Below are 21,266 nucleotides of genomic sequence, written 5' to 3'. Positions count from 1 at the left end.
TGACCGCAAGCGAATAGGAGACAGTTGAGGTCTAGGGGCAAAGGGATTAATGATGAGCAGGGGAATCGCTCTGCCCCCTCCCTTTGCTTTTCCCCCTGACTTCCTCCAACCGGGTGAGGACCCCACCACCACCCCCTGCCAGCTAAGCCTTCTGCTCCTCGGACCACGGCTGCCCCAGGCCAGCGTAAGGCTTATTTTGATCTGAGCCATAAGTTAAAAGCAGGAAGTAAAACCTCACCGGATTAGGCTGACATACTCATTTGAGAGCATTTATTTCTAAAGCATCAGGGTTAGGGCTGAGGGAGAATCATAACACAGATACAACCTGATGATGGATGTGCGTTTATTTTGACTGTTATTAATTAAATAGGTTTGAACCTGAAGATAAAAATCCCCCAGGGACTGGGTCACTTCACTGATATGTAACGTAATACCGTGTCCCTGAGAAAGCATCATCGCAGCTCATCCTTCCTTGCGCGTTTTAATTAGGTTAATGGCATCAGTTTGTTGCAAAGGACAATTTAATTAAAATGTCAGTGGTGCTGCCTAGATAAATACTGTACTGATGCTGACATGTCATTATGCAAATTACTACTGCCTGACTGTAGGGGACAGCTATTTGATCAACAAGGTGATGAGTTTTTGCTGAACCAGTTGTAGATTTTCACCTGGCCAGCTCCTCCGTGAATTTGCTTCACTGAATATGCGTCGAGTGTCTTCTCTCCGTCGTTCACCGCGCCAGGCAAGAAGGGAATCCATAGGTGGTCATGGTGCCTGTGTGAGATGGAGAGCTTGGCCTAAGCATGCACTGGGCAACTGTGGGCTAGTTTTTGTGGTGTTTTTTTTTATTATTATTCAAAGATTAATGTCCAAATTTGCATTTAATCTATAACCGAAGGTCTAATTAGCGGTGGCTTTAAATATATTTTTTTCCATTTTACAAGAAATAATGCATGCTCAGGAATGTCAAGAGCAGTGAAACTTTTGAAATAAAATTATGTTGGGCACTGTTTTGAAACCAAGGCTAAATTCTCTTTCAGAATTTCAGTGTTAAGCAGGCACTTTATTTATTTATTTTTTTTTGCCCTGGCCAGTGTGGCTCAGTTAGTTGAATATCATCCCATGCACCACAAGGTCACTGATTCGATTCCCAGTCAGGACACATGCCCAGGTTTCAGACTCCATCCCCAGTGAGGGGTGTGCAGGAGGCAGCTGATCCATGTTTCTCACATCAATGTTTCTCTCTCTCTCTCCTTTCCTCTCTCTGTAAAAAATCAATTAAAAAACCAAGGAAAAAAGATACTTTTTATGTTACCTTGTATGCTATTCTTGTTTTAAAAGATGTGGTACCCGATTTCTGGTGACCATCAAAGTTTTTCTACGGGGTGATAAAACCTGGTGATCTAATTCTCAGACCACTGAGAACTTTAAAACGACTTTTTACCTAACTTTAGTAATTTATGACCATTTTGTAACAAGATGGGCTTCAGGATCGTCTCAGCTAAAAGAAAGAGCTAGTAAAGCAAAAGATTTAATTTGGGTTTTGTTAAATGATTTCACGGCTAGGGCAACTAGGAATGCCCAGATCTTGCCTCGCTTCTTGTTATATTATTAGCTGTATGAGTTCCCAATAATCCTGACTGCAGAACTCTAGCAAAACCTTGAGCAAAGCCATCTGTTTGGATCACAAGTCTTTCTTCCTATTTTCTCCTCCACACCAACCCCCAATGTAAATGTTGATGTCTTATCAGCTTAAGGCAGGTCTCATAGAGGAACGAATTAAGGAAAATAAATTGGTGAACAAAATGACCAAGTGTGCAGAGCCAGTCTTCACTGAGCTTACCCACCCCGAGGTGGGAGGGGGGGGGGGGAGGAGAGGATGGATGAATAGATACATAGAATAACCTGACTATGGCACATCCCGAGTCCCATTCTTAAATGGAAGCAAAAATGCAAGCACACGTGTATACTCATTTTTTAATACTCACTAGTTCACATGTTCAGTCACATCTCTGTCTTCTTTATCCCACATTATCCATCTATTCCAGCACTAGGTAAGCAGGGAAGAGTTCTGGGATGTGTACGTTGATTCAAGTTCAGGTGTGAAGTCCAGGTTTGGGGACACATTCCCTGGATTTGTGGGAACCCACAATCGTAGGACTGACTGAGAACCGAACTCTGGCGGCTGGGTGCTCTGCTGCCTGCGCTCTGTCATGAGAGTTGGAAGCCAGGGGCATCTCCTCCGTGTCCCACCTGAGGTCATGCTACAGGGTCACATGGGAATGATGGAATAATAGGAAATGTGTACTTTCAGGTGGTGGGTGTATCAACAAGGCTCAGTTTCTTGATATTGAATTCAGAAGTCAAATTTAAGATTTTGCTAATATTAGAAAATTATCATTTGGATGATATGTAGGGCAACTCTCATTCCTAATAGTCTAAAAATAGGTATTTTTTGCATCTTATCTAGAGCCTCAATTATATAACAATCTGGCTTTGAGGTCACTGGCTTTGACGTATTCCGAGAAAGAAGGGGGATAATAACAACTGAGGGAAGCTGCCGTTTGGCCGAGCTGCTGGGAAGGTGTGCTGTCTGGCTCCGCACTCCGGTGCTCAGGAGCCAGACGCCACCTCGCTCTGCCCGGCTCATTCACACAACTGTCCTGGTCTGTTTTCAGAACATGTTGATGCATTTATATTGGCCAAAGGTGACCGAAGAAGATCGCTTAGGAAATGTAACGTCAAATGACAAAAATAAACATTTTAGGAAGAAATTAGGTATGATGAGCTTGGATTTTTAATTTTTATTAATCCTCATTCGAGGATATATTTCCATTGATTTTTAGAGAGAGTGGAAGGGAAAGGAAGAGACAAAGAGAGAAACAGTGATATCAGAGAGGCACTTCCATTGGATGCCTCCCGCACGCACCCCAACTAGGGCCTGCAACCAAGGTACATGCCCTTGACCCAGGACCCTTCAGTCCACTGGCCAATGCTCTATCCACTGAGCCAAACCAGCCAGGGCGAGCTTGGATTTTTAAGTTACAAAAAAGTATAATGACCACACATCTGTAAGAAGAGTTGCAGATCAGCACTGGTGTCAGGAGGGAGGAGGCTGCTGGCATCGGGAACAAGCCCACCTGCTTACGAGGCTCCGTGAAGGAGTGGATGCTTTTTGCCCTCGTCTGCCCGCCCTGTAATAGCACCTTCTCTTCTCCCGGCTAATGCCCCCAAATCCTCTCTTGGAATGTTTTTCTCCTTAAACAGGGAGAGCCCAGTGGTGAAAGGCAACGCGCTGTTAGCCTTAAGCAGCCTGGCTGTCGTCGTATCCAAACATGAAGCCAGCCTCTGCTCGGACGGCGAGGGCGTGCTGGAGGTGAGTCAGGGGTGGTCTGCACCAGTGGGCTCCGCTGTGTAACAGCTGGAAAGTGAGACGTCTCTGGAAGCCGGCGCTGAATTCACGAGGTTAGAGTCTGTCTGGGGCACCAAGTCCTTCCAGCTGACGGGCCTTTACCCTGGGAGCTCTAGTGCCTCCACGACGCTTTTCTTCGCAGCTTTCTGTTTTGCTTCCTCCCTCCCAAGTTAAGTGGTCATTTCAATTTGAAGGAACCAATTTTATGCAACAGGGGTTGTCTTTTTGTGATGACATCAGTGGTAGCCAGTCTTAGGAGGTTAACTAGGCTGACTGAAAGTGAACAATGCTGTCAAAAAATGATAAATAAGCAGTGTTTACTGACTGGGAAAAAAAATCATACTTTGCATTTTAATTGTAGATGTCAATGGCAAAGTGCCTATTCATTTTTGCAAGGCATTTATTTCTTAATTAAACATGTGGCGAGCTGGTCAGTGTTCATTTCCAATGTACTTTTTCAGATAATTTATATCTGTCAAAATAAAAAGGCATGGGTACATTCTTCCTACAAGCCCTATTATCTAGGAGCCATCAGTATCTGGAGACAACATAGCCAGGGGGTTAAAAACGGCCTTTGAAGTAGGAGAGTCCGTCATTTAAATCCTTATGCTTGTACTTACTGGCTCTGTGGTGTGCCATTCCCTACGTCCCTTTTGGGGGCCTATTTCACCATCTATAAGATGGGGATAACGATACTAATCAGGTAGGATTATTGAAGGATTAAATGAATTAATAGACAAAAAGCACAATGCCCGGTTGATACTAACCTCTCAGTAATAGTCCTCATTGGCATTAGCATATACTGCATCACTTCTTGCTGCAAAAACAGAGTTTATTCAGTGTTATTCAGCCTCTGTCTGTCCCCACAGAATGTCTTATGGGCCATCTATACTGTTTTTTAATAAGTGCTCAGAGAGGCTACACAACTTTCCTGAGGTGACACAGCAATTGGCACTACCAGGATTTGAACCCAGACAGTCTGGCTCCAGAGCCTGTTATTAACTACTAAGCCAGCCTGTTCTGTTGTACTGTTTTGTTTTGTTTTGTTTTGTTTTGTTTTGTTTTGTTTGTTTTGTTTTGTTTCATGGTGGGGTTTTTTGGTTGCAAGCAAAGAAAATGGCTCTCATTTAAAGGAGGAACTAGATAAGGAATCTGGAAGCCAATGGGATTGAAGTCAGAGCTTAAAAATCAGGTTTTGGGAAGAACAGTAACCAAGGCAACCTGGGGAGTCCAGGCACAGGTACTGATGAGCCATCTGAGCAGACCCCCCACTGGGATGGATAATCTAGCCATTTGCTGCCTTTGCATCCCTCACTGAAGATTTAGAGTCCCATGGGTCCCCAGCCTACACTTGGGTAGGGTAGGACAGGTAGGTAGAGTGAGCATTTAATCAAGCTTCAAATCATGGAGGAGGGAATTTCCCAAAGGGTGCTATTACCAGTGAATAAGACAGTAGATGCCGGGTGGCAAAAGCTACCATGTGTCTTACATGTGAGAAAGGGAAACAGATCAAGGGGTTATTGTATGAAGGATAAAATGTAAGAGTAATGACTTACTATATGGAAATTTAACTTTCAACCCAGAATCTTATTTTAATGATGAGAAAGTTGAATTTTTAGAGAGGAAATGTTTCATATCCTTTAAAAAGAGCCATGCAGTTGTACTTGTAATTTACCCCAGTAATAAGTGGGGGGTGTAGGTCAGAGTTTGAATGCCAGGCCCTCTTATTCTTCTTTATCCCCTCCACCCCCCTTTTGTTCTGCACTGTAACACATAATACACAAAACATTGAGAGGCTACACAACCCAGAGGTGGGGCTTTGCTTTTGTTCTTGATGACCTTGACTTTGGCTATTACTCAGTACACACTCAAGACCTCTTTATTTGATTAAAGTTGAAGTTTTCAAACTTCATCTAAGTCTGCATATGACCAATAGCTAAAGAGCTTAAGAAGGCAGTCTTATTTGATTCAAGGAATTAATTCCAAGAGATACTTAACACTGCATTGACCTTTATAGTTTATATGACCTGAATATACCATGTGAATTAATGAATGCTTTTGACATCCAGGGTCATGAATGATTTTTAAAACCAAGTTCTCTTTCTAATGAGTTGGGTTTTGTTGTTTTGTTTTTTTTACAATTCTCTTTCCTTTTCCAAACTGAAAATCAATTATGTTTTTATGACTGATTAGCTAGGAAAATGTGATGTTTCTTGAATGATAAATACATGGTGATGGCAGAAATGCTAGTGATGGTGATCAGAATCGTGTAAGCTGCTTTATTGCCTCCTTTGTGAAATGACAAGTCATAGAACTGAGAAATTTTGAGTTGCTTTCTCTGCACATCTCTCCCTTGAACCTCCACATTATCCTCACTGAACCTGGGAGAGCTCTGAGGAGCTCTCGGATATGCTCTGTTTTGCAGCCCCCATCCTCTCACTTCTGCTAAGTCCTGTATAAAAGATCAGTATTCCCGGTGGGCACAGGTGAGCATGTGCTTGTCAAATACCTGCTCACCTCCTTCAGTCCTGGCAGGTGAAGTTGACTTTTTGATAATAGCATGCCATTCTTTAATACCGAAGGGGCCTATTCCCTGAACCTAGAAATAATGTTCGGGTTTTCTGTTATCATTTCATGTGTTTGTTCATCTGCAGGTTCAACCGAATTTCCTTTCCATGAAAGACTGGGTTACCATGGTGTTTGACACTCTCCTGGTCATTGTGGATAGCCACTACCAACCCAGAGGACAACTTTTCTGCTCGTTTTATTATGTAAGTCTGAGAAATGAAAAGTGATTAGCAAACTTAAGGGATGACTCTTCTCATCTCAGTTATTCACATGAAACCCGTGATGTCATGTAATGATTCTTAGATGTACATTAGAATCACAATGGGAATCGTAAAAATATATGTATATGTGTGTGTGTATATATATGTTATATACATATATAATTTAAACAAGAAACACTGATGTGTAGGCCTTACCTCTGACCTACTTGCTCAGGGATAGGCCCTGGGTTTCAGCACTTTGAATTCTGGGCTATTCTAACGTGTAGTCAGAGTCAAGAGCTCCAGTTCTAGTAAAATAAACACTGGCTGCAGACGGAGTCCCTGAGTTTCTTGTCATAGTTTTTTGTTTCCATTTCAGGGTATGGGAGTTTGGGCAGTTCACTTTATCTCTCAGGACCCTTGTTTCGCTGTCTATAAAATGAGGTGATTGGGCAACATTATCAGTACTGATTGGAGCCCTCGCTTCATCCTTATTAATTCTGTTACCGTTGACCTGACACTTAACCCATCATCTTCTTTTTCTTATCTGTAAAATGAAGTAAAAACTAATGCTCTGCCAACTTTACAAAAAAAAAAAAAATGTGAGGATGAAATTATATAATTTATGGGAAAATATTTTGAAAAATTTGAAATACTTTCTAAATACAAAGTCGTATTGTTGATCCTAAGCACCTTCTCTTTCTTCATGCTGTATCCTGAGATCTGAGACAAAGTGAAAACACACTTTTTTTGTTTGGCTTCCTTTTCCCCTTTATTGGCGGTAGTGAGCGCTTTATTTCTGTATCTGCGTGGAATTGTTTTGGTTCTGCCTTATCACTATCCAGTGCTTAGGGAATTACAGTGATCATGGGGCAATCAGCTGAGCGGCAGAGGATTAGAGTTGATTTGAATAAAAAATATAGCACAGGTCCAGATCGCAAATGTAGCCTCAAACTCCACTGCCTGAGGTCTCCTCTCTGTGCCTCTGCCCTGCCCTGGGGAGGACCTGGTATGTATTCATCTGGGGCTCAGGGGCTGGAAGTAAAGTTTTAACTATACTTGAGGACAAAGCAAGGATAATGCAGAATTAAATTGGAAGGTAGATTTTGCTCACAGCAGTACTTTCTGTGCGATGATTTGTTTTCTGTCGGACGTGTTCTTGTTTCTTAATGATGGATGAATATTTTCTTAGCTTATGCTGAGGTCTTTGCACTAGCTCCCTGGTTCAGATGTTCAGCAGGACACACAGCGCATAGATTTCTAATACTGCTGCGTAGTTCTCACAAACCAATAACAATAGCCTCCTTACTAGCTAGGTCAGGGTTGCCTCTGACCTTCATATTTTTGCATTGTTATAGTTTTTCAAAGCCCTGTTTCAAAAGTCCCTTTTTTATTTTTATTTTCAGGGACCTAGGGGCTGGGTCATTTTGAGTAGTATTATCGTTAGAATAGTGCTGTATGAACGAGAAGAACATCTTAGCACATGCTTGATTTTTATCCTCAAAGTACTAAAGCTTAGAGAGCAAATGAGTAAAGAATTGAAACCTTTTTTCATGTGGTTGGATGACAAGAGACAACACGGCCTTTCGGATGTGTGTGAAAATTTGGAGTAGATAATAGGGAGGAGTGGTCAGGGGACCTCCCACTGGAGACATGTCGATAAGTGTGCGTGGTGTCTGGTGGAGCCCTCCAGCGTGAGGTTCTGGAAGAAGCCGTTCGTATTCAGCTGCCCTGTCATGGTGTTGGGGCTGTTACTCGTTTCTTTCCCCGTAATTGCATACAGGGAGGCACGTATAGAGCTCTCCGTTTCATTTTCAATAGCTGGTTATTGCTTTGTAACCAGAGGCTTTTAGGATTTCAACTTCCTTTTTAATTAAAAGGAATTAGCCCCCTGTAGGAAATAATCCATCTACTGGGAAGCGTTCCCACCAAAGATTTTTGGGAGATCTGCCAATAGACCCCTGCGCTAAATTTACACTCGTCCCTCCATGCTAACCTTAAACGGGCGCCACCCCCACCCCTTTCCGGCTCTCCTGGCAAACGCTGGCTCTCTGGACATTTTATAACGCGGCTGGGTGGGTTCTCCAAGCTTGGATGGCTTCCCTTCGGGTTTTTCATTATATACACATGTGGGCTTTCAACCTGAAATTGTTTCAGGCTTTCCAGTGAGGGAATTCACACCCTTTAAAACGAGACACTTAGAATTTGTTTTTCACGTTTGAAAGGATGTGATCAGTTAGCGGACCGCTTAGCAGCCAGTTGCGTCAGGAAGAGTGAAAATGTGACCTGTGCACACACACACAGCAACGATTTCTTGAATTACTTGTTTGCTTGGCAGGCGTGGGTCGGAGAGAAGCCTGTTATTGTTGCAGAGGGCCTTTGTGATAGGTATGTTTCCTTCATGTTTTAAACAAAAGGCCAACCCCCTGTTTTCTTTCTCTGGCATGTCCTAGAAATCCTATTCCGGGGAGAACACAGCGAGTGCCATCGCCCGCTCCGCGGCCGCCTCGGCTTTGTCTCTGCTCGTGCCAGTTTTCATTATCTCTTGCAAAGAGAAGGTGGAGGAAATCCTGACCATGCTGACTGCCAGGTTACCTGGGAAACCAAGCGCTGATGAGTCTCAAGCCGTGCAAATCCACATGGGCCTCGCTTTGGGGATGTTTCTCTCGCGCTTGTGTGAGGAGAAACTCAGGTACAGTGGGTGAACACTTCTCTTTGTGGTGCCGGTGGAGGATTCACGCGCATGCACACGCACACGCACACGCACACGGGTGCTTGATCTGAGCAGTACGTGCTTGCTGAACTTTCTGAGATGGGCACGTCGACCACGTGTTCTGCTTGATGAGTGAATTTGTCTTTCTAAATTCCATCACATAGATATTAGCGTATTTTAAGGGTTGCTCTTATTAAAGTAATTGGTTACTGGAACATCATTTCACGCTTAGACGAAAGCCCTGAATACACCTGTGTAATAGAGGTGAGGAAACGTCTAATCTACGGTGCTATAAAGAAAAGCTGCCTTTTTTCCTGGTTTATAGCTGAACAATGATTGCTGATCCTTTATTGATATCACTGTAACATGGAAGGAAAGGATTGGGGTGTCCCTTGTGCCTGAGGGTGTGGGGATCCTTGAATCACCTGAGAACTGCATGTACCCAGTGTTAAATGTTGCTTTTATCCTGTGCCCTGGCTACAGTTTTATAATCCTTAAAGAGTCTTAATCTGCGCATATTATACTGTGTAGTTTATTCCGTTTGATTGCTCATTTTTTGGCCTGCTAGCTTTACCCGTGAATGGAGCTAATAGACTATCAAAGACCCAGGTGGAAAATTCCACTAAATGGGAAAATCTTCCTGTATGTGAATCTAGTTTTGTTGTTCATTTTATATTTTATAGCAAATCTTAGAATTTTATATATATGTCTATATAGGTTTATTGTAGTGTGGTACAGCATGAATATTTAGATGTCACCGACTTGGAATGTAGCCCCATTTTTCAGCAGTGGGAGAGAGGGACAGGCACCCTGTGAGCTGTTAGCTGTTGTTAAACTTTCCTGTCTGTCCAAAGGCAAGAAATGGTGTTGATGTGGAGAAACTAGATGACATGATGCTATACTTAGATTTCAGTTTAAAACCAGTGGTTAAGTTTCCATTTGTAATTTACAGAGTTTGGTGCAAATACCAATATAGGAAACCTTTATGAAAATTGCCATTGATCTGGGGAAATGCCGTATTTCAGATCATCATTTTCAGCTCTTGGAAACATCTGTCAGACGATTGGGAAGAGTTGGCTTAGTCTTTGTGATCATAAATGAAACGTTTCCAGAATACTCATTTTGCTCTCTTCACCCGTGTTAGTCTATGTAAGCCTGGTCCTGGACGTGAACAAAACGCTGCCTCTTGCATGTGGTTGACTGTTAACGTATATTGTGTGTGTGTGTGTGTGACAGAGCACAAAGTAGGTTTAAAGAGTTAAAACTTGAAAGTGACTTTTCCCTCCTTTGCTACTGTGCAACAAATGGCAGCTCTCCACCATCTGTGTTCCTGCTCTTTCTTCAGGATCTTTTCAAGCAACATGCTTTACAGCTAACAATGAGCCATGGCAGCTTCATTCCAGGCGACTCATTTCCTCCTCCCCTGGCCCTGGCTCCCTTTCTCATTGGATTTCGATGAGCTGCTGCGGGTTCCAGGGCTTGGCAGGCTTCCGTCTGTGGCTCATTTAATCGCACGACCTGGAGAAACGCACGGTGATTCAGCTAAAGCGTCACTCTGCTGCCCAGGCTGCCTTCCGCCCTGTCTGCTCGCACTTGACTTTGCACCTGCAGGAACCCCTGGGGCAGGGCCTCAGGAGGCTCTTCCCATGGCCCAGTGCCCTCCGAGTAGCTGCAGATTTTAATGTGGCTTTAATGATCCTGTTTGATAGCATCCTCCGTTTGGCTGGTGTCTTAGTACTGCAGCCAGTGTAATTGCTCATGGCTCCCACCTTCCTAATTTCTTGGAGCAGAGGAATCTGAAATATATGCCTCTGGTACTAAAACATATTTTGCTAGATAGTGACAATGTCATCAGATAATGACATTCTCGGAGAAAGTTTCCATTTCTCTGTCATGAAGGCAAATGTTTTGAGGGCTATTGACTGACGAGTCGATGTCATTAAAGAAGTGACCCAAAACAGCCCCTCAGGACAGGGTGCTGGTCCCGAGAATGAAAAATCACCTTGTAAAAGAGAATGGTGGCAGTCAGTCCATTTTTTGGTCAAGCTTATGGACAAGTCACCTGAATTTACATTCTGGCCCAGAATTTATTCAGGAAAGCATATTATTTCAAAGCTTGCTTCCATCATGGCTCCCAGAGGATATAAGTACTCAGCATTTGTTTAGCATATTTAAGTATATTTTACTCCAGAGAACAACTATAATAGGACTTACTTAGTTAAAGCTATTAAGTGTGTGTGTGTGTGTGTGTGTGTGTGTGTGTGTGTGTGTGTTCATTGCAAAATCTAATCCTTCACCTCAAGCAAAACCCCCGACTGCAGTCCTGGTTGGAGAGAACGTGGGAAGAGCTCTCTGCACCGGGTTCCCAGCTGCGTTCCCCCGGCAGGCGGAGGCAGCAGGACCAAACCTGACATGTGGGACCCTGATAATCAAGTGTCAGTGATAAAGCCCACGCTCTGCCTGAGAACACTGCCTTTTATGTTTATTTTACTGTACAAGCCATAGTTCTCACCAAGACAGTGACAAAATCGCATCAATTACTACAGAGAGGAAAATAGAGAGCTGGTGTCCGCACCCCCCCCCCCCCACCACCACCTTTTTAAAAAGTGTAACTAAAGGAATAGAACTTATAACCTCCACAGTCGAGACATGAAATCAAAAGTAAGTCTTTGCATGAAAGAGACTGGGAACCATTATTGATAATAGGAGCTTCATAGGTTTATTAAATATTCTGACGACAACCCCTTTAGCACTTAGAAATACCTTGTTTGGAATTCTGACTTTGGTTTTTCTATTTTAGTGATTTAAAATTTGAATAGACAAAATTTGTGACAACATGATGACCTAGGGCAGTGGTCAGCAAACTCATTAGTCAACAGAGCCAAATATCAACAGTACAACGATTGAAATTTCTTTTGAGAGCCACATTTTTTTAACTTCTTCTAACGCCTCTTCTTCAAAATAGACTCGCCCAGGCCTGTGGTATTTTGTGGAAGAGCCACATTCAGGGGGCCAAAGAGCTACATGTGGCTCACGAGCCGCAGTTTGCCAACCACGGACCTAGGGAGTATTATACTCTAAGTGAAATAAAGAAAGACAAATGCCATATGATTTCACTTCTATGTGGAATCTAAAGAAAATGAACAAACAAATCAGAAAAGGACTCACGGAAGCAGAGAACAAACTGATGGTCACTAGAGGGAGTGGGGGGATGGATGAAAATGGTAAAGGGACGTTAAGAGCTACAAAATTCCAGCTACAAATAAATGTTATAGGGATGTGTACAGGACAGAGAATACAGTCAATAGTATGGTAATAAGTGTATATAGTGGAAGATGGTTACTAGACTTATTGTAGCGAACACATATTAAGGTTTACAAATGTAGAATCACTATGGTGTTCATCTGAAACTAATATAATATTCTATGACAACTCTACTTCAATTATAAAAGAGTTTTAATGAGCTGAGAAAATGCAAAAGTGGCAGTGTTTATTGGTTTGCAAATAATTGCAATGTTCAGAAACCCAATTATTGAATAAATTCTCTGACTCAGTTTATCTATCTACAAAATAAATATATATGAATCGTCAATAGTATTGATTGTTACTTTTATGTTTTTTTAAAGTAAATGCATTTTCAGTAAAATATTGAGAGCAAAATATTGCATAGTAAGTGTTTTGGACAGTTGAGTGACTTTAAATGACTCATTTTCCCCGTGGCCTTTCCCTAGTGACATTTCTGGCCACCAGATGAACCTTCTGCTGATGAAGTCCTTGGATGCCCTGGAAAACTGCTGCTTTGACCCTCATCTTGAATACAAGTATGTTGAGCCCATGTGCTCTCTAGCAGGTGCTTAGAGATTAGTTTTTTCTCTGCCATAAATTTTATGTTCTATGGTGAAATATTTGGAGGACCCGATCTTGAATTCCTTCGCAAAAGATTCTTAGTAATTACCAAAGATCTGTAATTAGAGCGTTCTTGTTCTGAAAGCAGTGTTTCGGCAACAATTTGCTTCAGTACAAAGCAGCACATGTCATTCTGTGGCTGTCGTTAAGTTACTAACACCTTAACTCTGGCCCGTACATCTCCCATCAAGCATATATTTGGAGGCTTGTGTGCGTGAGTTAATCTTTTTGAAGAAACTTTTTAAATTTGGACTAGAAGAATCTTAGACCCATGATTTAGATTTCCCTGTGGAATCCAATGGCTGAGGAATAAAAATGGAAACAAATACAGGTTACACCAGGGTTCCCCAGCTCCTCAATGTTTATAGATCCATTTTTGCCCCACAGACCTCATGATTTTTGTCCATTAAACTGAGTATTTTAAAATTTAATTCATTTTCTCATTGCCATTATGAAAGATAACAAAATGAAAAGGAATAACCAGAAAAGAATACCTCGAAAACCAGCGTTAAACGTGCTCATTTAGTGAGACACTTAGTGTTTCCAATATGTGGTTTTCTTAGGCTCCCTGGAGTATTGACATGTTGAGGACTACAATGTACCTTTTTGCACTTAAGCATATCTTAGAACCTCAGGTTTGGATCCTCTGGGGTTTGTTATTACTTAGAAACTCAATACATTATAGGCACTAACTCCCAACTTAATGAATTCATTTACTCTTTGCTATTATGGGCATTTAAATCAGGGTTTGCATGTCTGGCCTTTAGGAACTTAGGATCTGAAATTACATTTATACCATCTAGCCTGTTGGTTCAAAGTGACAAAAGAGTAAATGGTAGAAGTAGCTTCACGTATCAAGTATTCATCATGAGTAAACAAAATCAAATGTTCACGTAGCAGGTGGTCGTGACGGGCCTTCTTTCAGACGCAGGCTAAGGTTGATTAAGAACCAGTGATGCCCACCCAGTTTAATGGAAAGTATAGAGCCATGGAAGGTTGGGAGTTTTGAGCCTAAGCTGTGTATTAGTGGTGTTGCCTTTTACAACCAAGGAGTAAGCTGGGATCTCTCTCTCTCTCTCTCTCTCTCTCTCTCTCTCTCTCTCTCTCTCTCTCTCTCTCTCTCTCTCCCTCCTCTCCCTCCTCTCCTCCCTCCCTCTCTCCCTCTCTCTCTCTCTCTCTCTCTCTCCCCTTTCTTCTTTCTGCCTTCCCCCTAAAGGTGTTCGTCATAACTGGGGGGAAATTTTATGATTAAGATGCTCCAAACTTTCAGCCAGTTGAAACTACCAAGAATGACTTTCAAGTATTCATTACTTTCCAGGAAGTTTGTTTGAAAGTGAGGACCATGGGGAGAGCGGAATTACCCACAGTATGGGTCTTTACACGTGTAAGAACTAAATATGTCTAAGCATATTTAACTTTAAAATGAACTTTTTATCTTAATGAGATTCTTATTTCTTTACTCTTAACCTTCTTCCTTGATTCTTACCTTCTTAACAATTTGTTTGAATTTGATTGAGCAATTGCATTTGGGAGAGGAAGGATGGGCCTAGATAGGGGCTGAAGCTGCAGAGTCAGGTAGAATAGGGACATCAGAAATTTCCTGTTCATTTAGTAAGATCTGGCTTATCTTCAGGGCCCCAATTAAAAACTCAGGCCCTTCAGGTTTTAATTGGGTCTAAGATTCTTCTAGTCCAAATTTAAAAAGTTTCTTTAAAAAGATTAACTCACGCACACAAGTTAACCCTCTCTTTATCCTCTCAAAACTCCCGTTATTCCTCTAGTTAATGAAGTTTAGTATTTTGTTATGTCTAATGCTTTGTGGGTGGCAGTGCTTAGTATGTTGTTCCCTCTCTGGTTTGAGATTTAATTAATACTTACTGAGTAGCCACAAATTGTGCGAGGCATTTTCACATCCCTTTCTCATGTAATTAAGCCTTGATTACAACCTAAATGTTGACACTAAATTAGGGATCAGTTGCATTTTGGTTTACTGATGAAGAAAGTGAGTCTCAAATAGGAGCCTGGTTCAAGGTCACACAACGAGCGGCAGAGCTCGGAGAGAAACCCTAGGTTGTCTGACTTCAAAGTCATTTTCCTCTCTCTTGGCTGGTACAACATTGAGAACGTTTCAATGGAAAGAAATCTGGAACATCATTCACAACGAAAAGGAATGAAATCTTGCCATTTGCCACAGCATGGATGGGCCTAGAAGCATTATGCCAAGTGAGATACATCAGACAGAGAGAAAAATACTGTATGACTTCACTTATATATGTGGAATCTAAAAAACAAAGCCAATGAATAAACAAAACAGAAACAGACCCATTGCCATATAGAGCTAGCTGATAGTTGCCAAAGGGGATGGGGAAATAAAATAAATAAATATTTTTTAAAATCAGAAGAAAAAAAAAAAAGAAAGTAGTTTGACCCTTAATGTACAGTGTTTATTCTTTTTCTCTGACATGCGGGTCTTGCTTGCCATTTAAAAAAAAAAAAAAAAAAGTGTCTGACTAGTCTCAGGCCTGAATGCCTGGCTCCTGGCGTAAAGTATCTCTCTGTCGAATGAGATTGCAGATGTCTAGGGCAGTCCTCCCTCCAGTGAAATGGTGGGAGCTTTACCAGGAGGTAGTTAATGGATCCGGGAGCGTGCTACCTCAAGTGATAGAACTCACCCAGAGCAAATTCACCACGCTTCCTGGATTTAATGGACATGTCCCTGCTGAGAACCAAGCACCTGGGCTGGTCTGTGTTTGTGGTCCCATCACTTATATTTTGCTGCCATCTAGTGGTAATCATTGTGCCATTGCAGTCCTCACAGCCCTGGTCATGCTATCCACCTAAGCATTGGGTAATTACTATTGAGCTTTCACAAATATGATATTTGTATAGCACTTTGTAAAGGGCAAAGTGCTATACGAATGTTAACTGTTATTAGGACTAATTATTAGATGGCCTAGTACTTAATCTGCAGGACAGCCTACAGCAAACTGAGGAATTGAAGATTCATCTCTGGGTAATTTTAGAAAATACACAGCCTTATATCTCAGTTGATGTGGCAACACACATATGAGAATTGCATAGCTTTTAAGTCACAAAATTTCTTTTTGGTAGTTCTATTTTAATATACTTGGATAAGACATTCAAATAAGTAATGTCATAATAAGGCATATAATTTTATAATTCAAACTCTCTTTATCATTTGTTAGTATTCTTTTCTTATTTTAACCCTCACACAAGAATGTGTTTTCATTGATTTTTAGAGAGAGAGGAAGGGAGAGAGAGAGAGATAAATATCAATGTGAGAGAGAAACATCGATCAGTTGCCACCCATACATGCCATGGCCATGACCAGGATCGAACCTGCAGCCTATGTATGTGCCCTGACCGGAAATCAAACCCACAGCCTTTTGGTGTTGGGACAGCTCTCCAAACAGCCAAGCACCTGGCCAGGGCTGTTAGTATTCTCATACAAGATTCATGTTAGCAATTCCAAAACCTCCATTTTATACCTGATGTAGCTTGTTTTTATTTCATCTGTCTGATTTGGGGGAGGGAGGTTTGTTGTTGTTGTTTTGTTGTTTGTTAATCCTCGCCTGAGGATATTTTATTCCAGGAAGTAGAAGAGAGGGAGGGAAGGGGAGAGAGATGCCGCTGTGAGAGCTACACATTGAGTAAGTGCCCCCAACCAGGAATTGAACCCAAGACCCTTCGGTGGGCAGGCCAACACTCTAACCACTGAGCAACACCGGCCAGGGCATCTGTCCGAGGCACCAACATTGAACTCCTTTCTGTTTTCAATGAACAGAAAGATGGGAAAGCTACCTCTGCCCATTGTTCTCGGTTTAGAGCTGGCAGACTTCCCAAAGGGAAGCTAGGATGAGGTCAAGTGTAGAAATACTGAACTATGCAGTTGGTGAATCTTTCAGACTGAGGACAAAAAACCAACACATTAAAATATAGGAGATTTGGAAATGAGAAGGAAACATCAGGAATAAAGGTTTAGAACTACCTTCCTGGTGCATGCTGGAAAAGTGAGAAGAAGCAGAAGGAAACAATTTAGCAGGTCAGTGGGTGCACACACTCTAACATATTTACACTGGCACATGTATACATAGGCAGGTTATACATTCATGTGTCACCACAGTTAAATAATTACCACCGGAGCAATGAATAGAATCGTCATGAATGGGAACCTTGCCTAAGACTAATTATGCCATGATAATATTTGGGTAAATGTGAACTAAAAGCGGGGTCTCTTTTTTCTGAGCCTTTGTATCCATATGCCTGGGGATGGTGAAGGAGGAGCCTCAGTCCAGGGGAGAAGGGTTTTTCTGCACCCAAAATAGCCCCAGAAGCAAGACTTAGGTAGCTACCTACTTATTGAAAAAGATGAACCCCAGTACTCAAGTGAGCTTTGGGAAGAATCCTTTTTCCACATGAACCTGATACCCCTTTTTCTTAAATTAGTCCGGCAGGAAATAGAGATCAAGTTTTCCTGATTGAACCTCGGATGACATACTCCGTGAATTTTACAACTCATAAATTTTGCCTCCCACTAAACAAAGGGACCCAGTCTTGGTTTCCTTTTGTTGTTGTTTTCCTTTCGGTAGCTCTCCTCCACTTCAGACGCCCTTGACACTCTGCATTTGCTCAGTTCCTAGTGTTCGATGGGTCTGAGTTGGATGCCTGTCCCCACCCAGCAGGGTGCTGGGTGCACAGACATTGTGGTGAGGAAAAAACAGAGAAGGCGCCCCCCCGCATGGCATGGAGCGTGCATGCTGGCGAATGAGGTGGATGGTAATTAATCCCCAAATAATCCTCATTCTGATGAGGATTTATAATTAAAATTGTCTGAAGTAAATTAGTACAGGGTGCGATGGGAGAATAGTAAAGAGGTTCCCTGCTGGGCCAGCGAAGGTGTCCCTGAGGAAGTCACATTTGAAATCTTAAGCAGAAGTAGCAATTACATAGTCAAAGAGGGAACAAAAGTCAGAATTTCCTAAGTGTTAATCACATTTTGTCTAGCTATATCTTTGGTGTAATTCTATCCAAATTGTATATGCACCAGCAGAGGAAGATAGCCAGGCCCAGCCGGCGTGGCTCTAGTGGCTGAGCGTTGACCTCTGAACCAGAAGGTCACGGTTCGATCCCCAGTCAGGGCACATGCCCAGGTTGCAGGCTCAATACACAGCGTGGGGCGTGCAGGAAGCAGCTGATCAGGGATTCTCACCACTGGTGTTTCTCTCTCTCCCTCTCCCTTCCTCTCTGAAATCAATAGAAATTTTTTTTTTTTTTTAAAAGGATAGCCAGAAAAACTTCCCTTAGATTCTAAACGAGGAGAAAGACTTGAATCCGTAGTAATGGGAGCCGCCTCTCCTTCAGAAACGTGCTTTGTCCCGACAGCAGGCGGTTCGGGGCTCCATGCCGAGGTGGCTGCTTGGAAGTGGTTGATGCTGGTTGCGTGTTAGCTGCACCGGCATCTCTGCCGGACTCCTGATGGGTCACCCTGCAGTCGCTTCTTCACAGGGGATCTCCTCGTGCCAGGCTGCTAGGCAGTGGAACCTGGAAGCACCCACTTGAGCGATGTTGCCTTCATGGCCTCGTGCAGGCCACCAAGAGGGGCTGGGGTTTGGCGGATGGAACAGAAGGCTGGGAATTTAAAAAACAAACAAAACAAAACAACACAACAATAACAAAAGCACCGTCTGGCTGCGCTCCACTTGACACACTCTGCGTGACCTTGAGCAGACCCCGTCGCATCCCCGGCCGGTGGGTGTCTCTTTCCGATGGGGACGCTCAGTTCGCACAGAGGTGTTGGGGGAGATAATGATCATAACGAACATGTTCATGAAAGGACGCGAAGGTCCTTGAGGCCAGCCCAGGAGATAGACGCCGCGTAGGAGCAAAGTGACATAGGACACGGGCACGGAAATGGGTGGTTGGGGAAGTGCCCGGAGCCCGCTCCGCAGCAGCTGCCCCGGGGGGGAGGCCGGCCGGACTCGGCCAGGGCGGTGGCTGGAACACTCAGCATCCCCTCCATTTGAAAAGCAGCCATGAAGACAAAACCTTTTCTTTACAAAGTAAGAAACGACCTCAAAGCTGCATTATCTTATCCTACCAGTGAGGCGTTCCGGGAAAAGGATTTGTTTCTTTAAACGGGTGTGTATTCTTTCGGGAGAACTCGGGCACAAAAAGCCCAGGGTCCCGATTGAATTGTCACTCGGGGTAACTTTTGACAAGCCTGTCATCTGTCCGTTTTCTCCCCTGACCCAGCGGTCCTCCGAGAGATCAGAGGGGCGGCGAGGATTAGGTCATTGTGCGCAGGCGAATACAGTTTCTCTAAGAAAGAAATTCCACTTGCTGAAGTTGACTAGGAAACACGGAGCACGGAGCAGGACCTGGTAACCGTGCCTGGCATTGACCCGTCCTGCCATTAGTCAGACCTCCTCGGCTCACATCCTTAAATGTAGACTTTTCTCTCCTGTGCAGTTCATCACAGTGAACGCACCGTGGGGGTGGGGGTGGGGGGGTGGGGGGGTGGGGTGGGGTACCACAGCTCTTCTCTAGGTGCGGCGATCGCGCTGGCCTGACTGCTGTTTATGCCTCCTCCTCCCCTCACCAAGGAACTTAAGTCCAACCGTTGCATGATTTTACTTGTCTGTTTTTCTCCCGGGTGCACACCGCACTAGGCTGGGCCACGAACGCCTGTTTTGTGGTAAAGGTTGCCTTTCGAGGAGGGGGGTGTGTGTGCTTGTGGTGTTTTGCGGGACACGCTTACAGAGCAGGCAGCAGGATCCGAATCCAGCCCTCTCACCCCAGCCTGTGGGGCCCTGTCCACCCCCAGGAAAGGTGAAGAGCGAACTTCTGTGGTTTTTAACACCTCGTCTTCTTGGCTTCCAAGCACGGGCTGCATCCTGGGAGTTGGCCTGGTTCTGTCCCTCATGAGCCACAGCAGCCAGACGGAGTCGCGCGTCCACGTGGCCGCGTCGCTGCGGAAGCTGGCCGCGTACCTGGATGACAGTGGGAGCCAGAGCAGGACCTTCCAGGAGGTAGGAGGCGAGGTTCCAGGCTCCTTCCCTTTCCCGGCTTTTGCTTTCTTGTTGCTGCTGATTTTCTACTTCTCACATTTTGGTGACCCTGGAATTAAATTCTTCCTCAACCTCAACTGGGATAAAGGAGAACATCTGAGCGGCAAGCCACCTCTCATAGATCAGAAGGGTTTCAAATTGGGCAGCTGTTTAAATCAACTTGGACTTCAATGTGGCGTGTGAGATAAGAGCCTGGAGTGAATACAGACTCCCAAGTCAGCATCACCAGCAGGCGCTTTCTAAGAAGCGCTGCGGTTTCTGGAGGGAGGTTAGATGGAGAGTGTGAGAATTAGGCCAAGCCGATGTAACTTAAAAAAAAAAGAAAGAAAAGAAAAAGGCCAGGAAATAGCTTAAGAAACTGCAGATCGAAAAGGCATTTGCTTTTTTAAATGTCAGCCAGCATGAAAATCACTGAAGGGATTCCCTTCACCACCTTAAATGAAGAGCTTTTTCTGTTGTGGCGCAAGAGCATGCAGACATGCAGTTCATGTGACACCGCCTGAGGGACGGCCGTGGGGTGGGCGTCTGTCCTGCGCTGGTGAGGCTGGACCCTGTGCTCCTCGCCGGAAGGAGCGGGAGATGACCTCTTGGCCTGGCCAGATCCCCCCCCCCCCCCATTGGAGCAGGCCGTGTCCCCGGCGTAAAGGCCGCTGTGTCCCTGCGCGCCTCCTCCTTTCGGGCGTGGGGCTGGTTGACTGAGTCAGTGAATTTCTGGGCAGCACAGAGGGTTGAAGTTTTGTTCTCAGACATGCCCCACATTGCCATTTTTAAAAATATATATATTTTATTGATTTTAGAGAGAAAGGGAGAGGGAGAGAGAGATAGAAACATCCATGATGAGAGAGAATCATTGATTGGCTGCCTCCTGCACGCCCCCTATGGAGATCAAGCCCGCTACCCAGGCATGTGCCCTTGACCTGAATCAAACCTGGGACCCCTCAGTCCACAGGCTGACGCTCTATCCATTGAGCTAGGGCCCCACATTGCTGAGCATGATTCAAAAGGACATATTTTTTTAAGCAAAAGGAGAAAATAAAATTTTGCCACCCAAGAGCACTTTGGCTAAAAAAGGAAAGCAAGGTTTTCCTAATTGAGGCATCTGACTGCTTGATGTTTTTTTGTTTTGTTTGTTTTGTTTTTAAATATTTATTTTATTGATTTTTTACAGAGAGGAAGGGAGAAGGATAGAGAGCTAGAAACATCGACGAGAGAGAAACATCAACCAGCTGCCTCCTGCACACACCCCACCAGGGATGTGCCCGCAACCAATGTACATGCCCTTGACCGGAATCGAACCTGGGACCCCTCAGTCCGCAGACCGACGCTCTATCCACTGAGCCAAACCGGTTTCAGCTGACTGCTTGATGTTTTGATGTAGG

At 43.8% G+C, this 21,266-nt stretch overlaps 1 protein-coding gene across 1 annotated transcript in view; it reads left to right on the top strand.

Moving 5' to 3' along the window:
• FOCAD (focadhesin) overlaps positions 1-21,266 on the top strand; it is a 243,842-nt gene that overhangs the window by 174,765 nt on the left and 47,811 nt on the right. The window contains exons 24-28 of the mRNA XM_008145042.3: positions 3,268-3,376; positions 6,067-6,183; positions 8,634-8,872; positions 12,625-12,714; positions 19,701-19,848. Of these exons, the coding sequence (XP_008143264.2) occupies positions 3,268-3,376; positions 6,067-6,183; positions 8,634-8,872; positions 12,625-12,714; positions 19,701-19,848 (703 nt within the window). The remainder of the gene's footprint in view (positions 1-3,267; positions 3,377-6,066; positions 6,184-8,633; positions 8,873-12,624; positions 12,715-19,700; positions 19,849-21,266) is intronic.

The sequence above is a fragment of the Eptesicus fuscus genome, chromosome 15 (genome assembly GCF_027574615.1).
Source record: "Eptesicus fuscus isolate TK198812 chromosome 15, DD_ASM_mEF_20220401, whole genome shotgun sequence".
NCBI classification, from domain to species: Eukaryota; Metazoa; Chordata; class Mammalia; order Chiroptera; family Vespertilionidae; genus Eptesicus; species Eptesicus fuscus.
The sequence above is the reverse complement of the archived record's forward strand: the minus strand, read 5'-3'. Positions and strand labels throughout refer to the sequence as shown.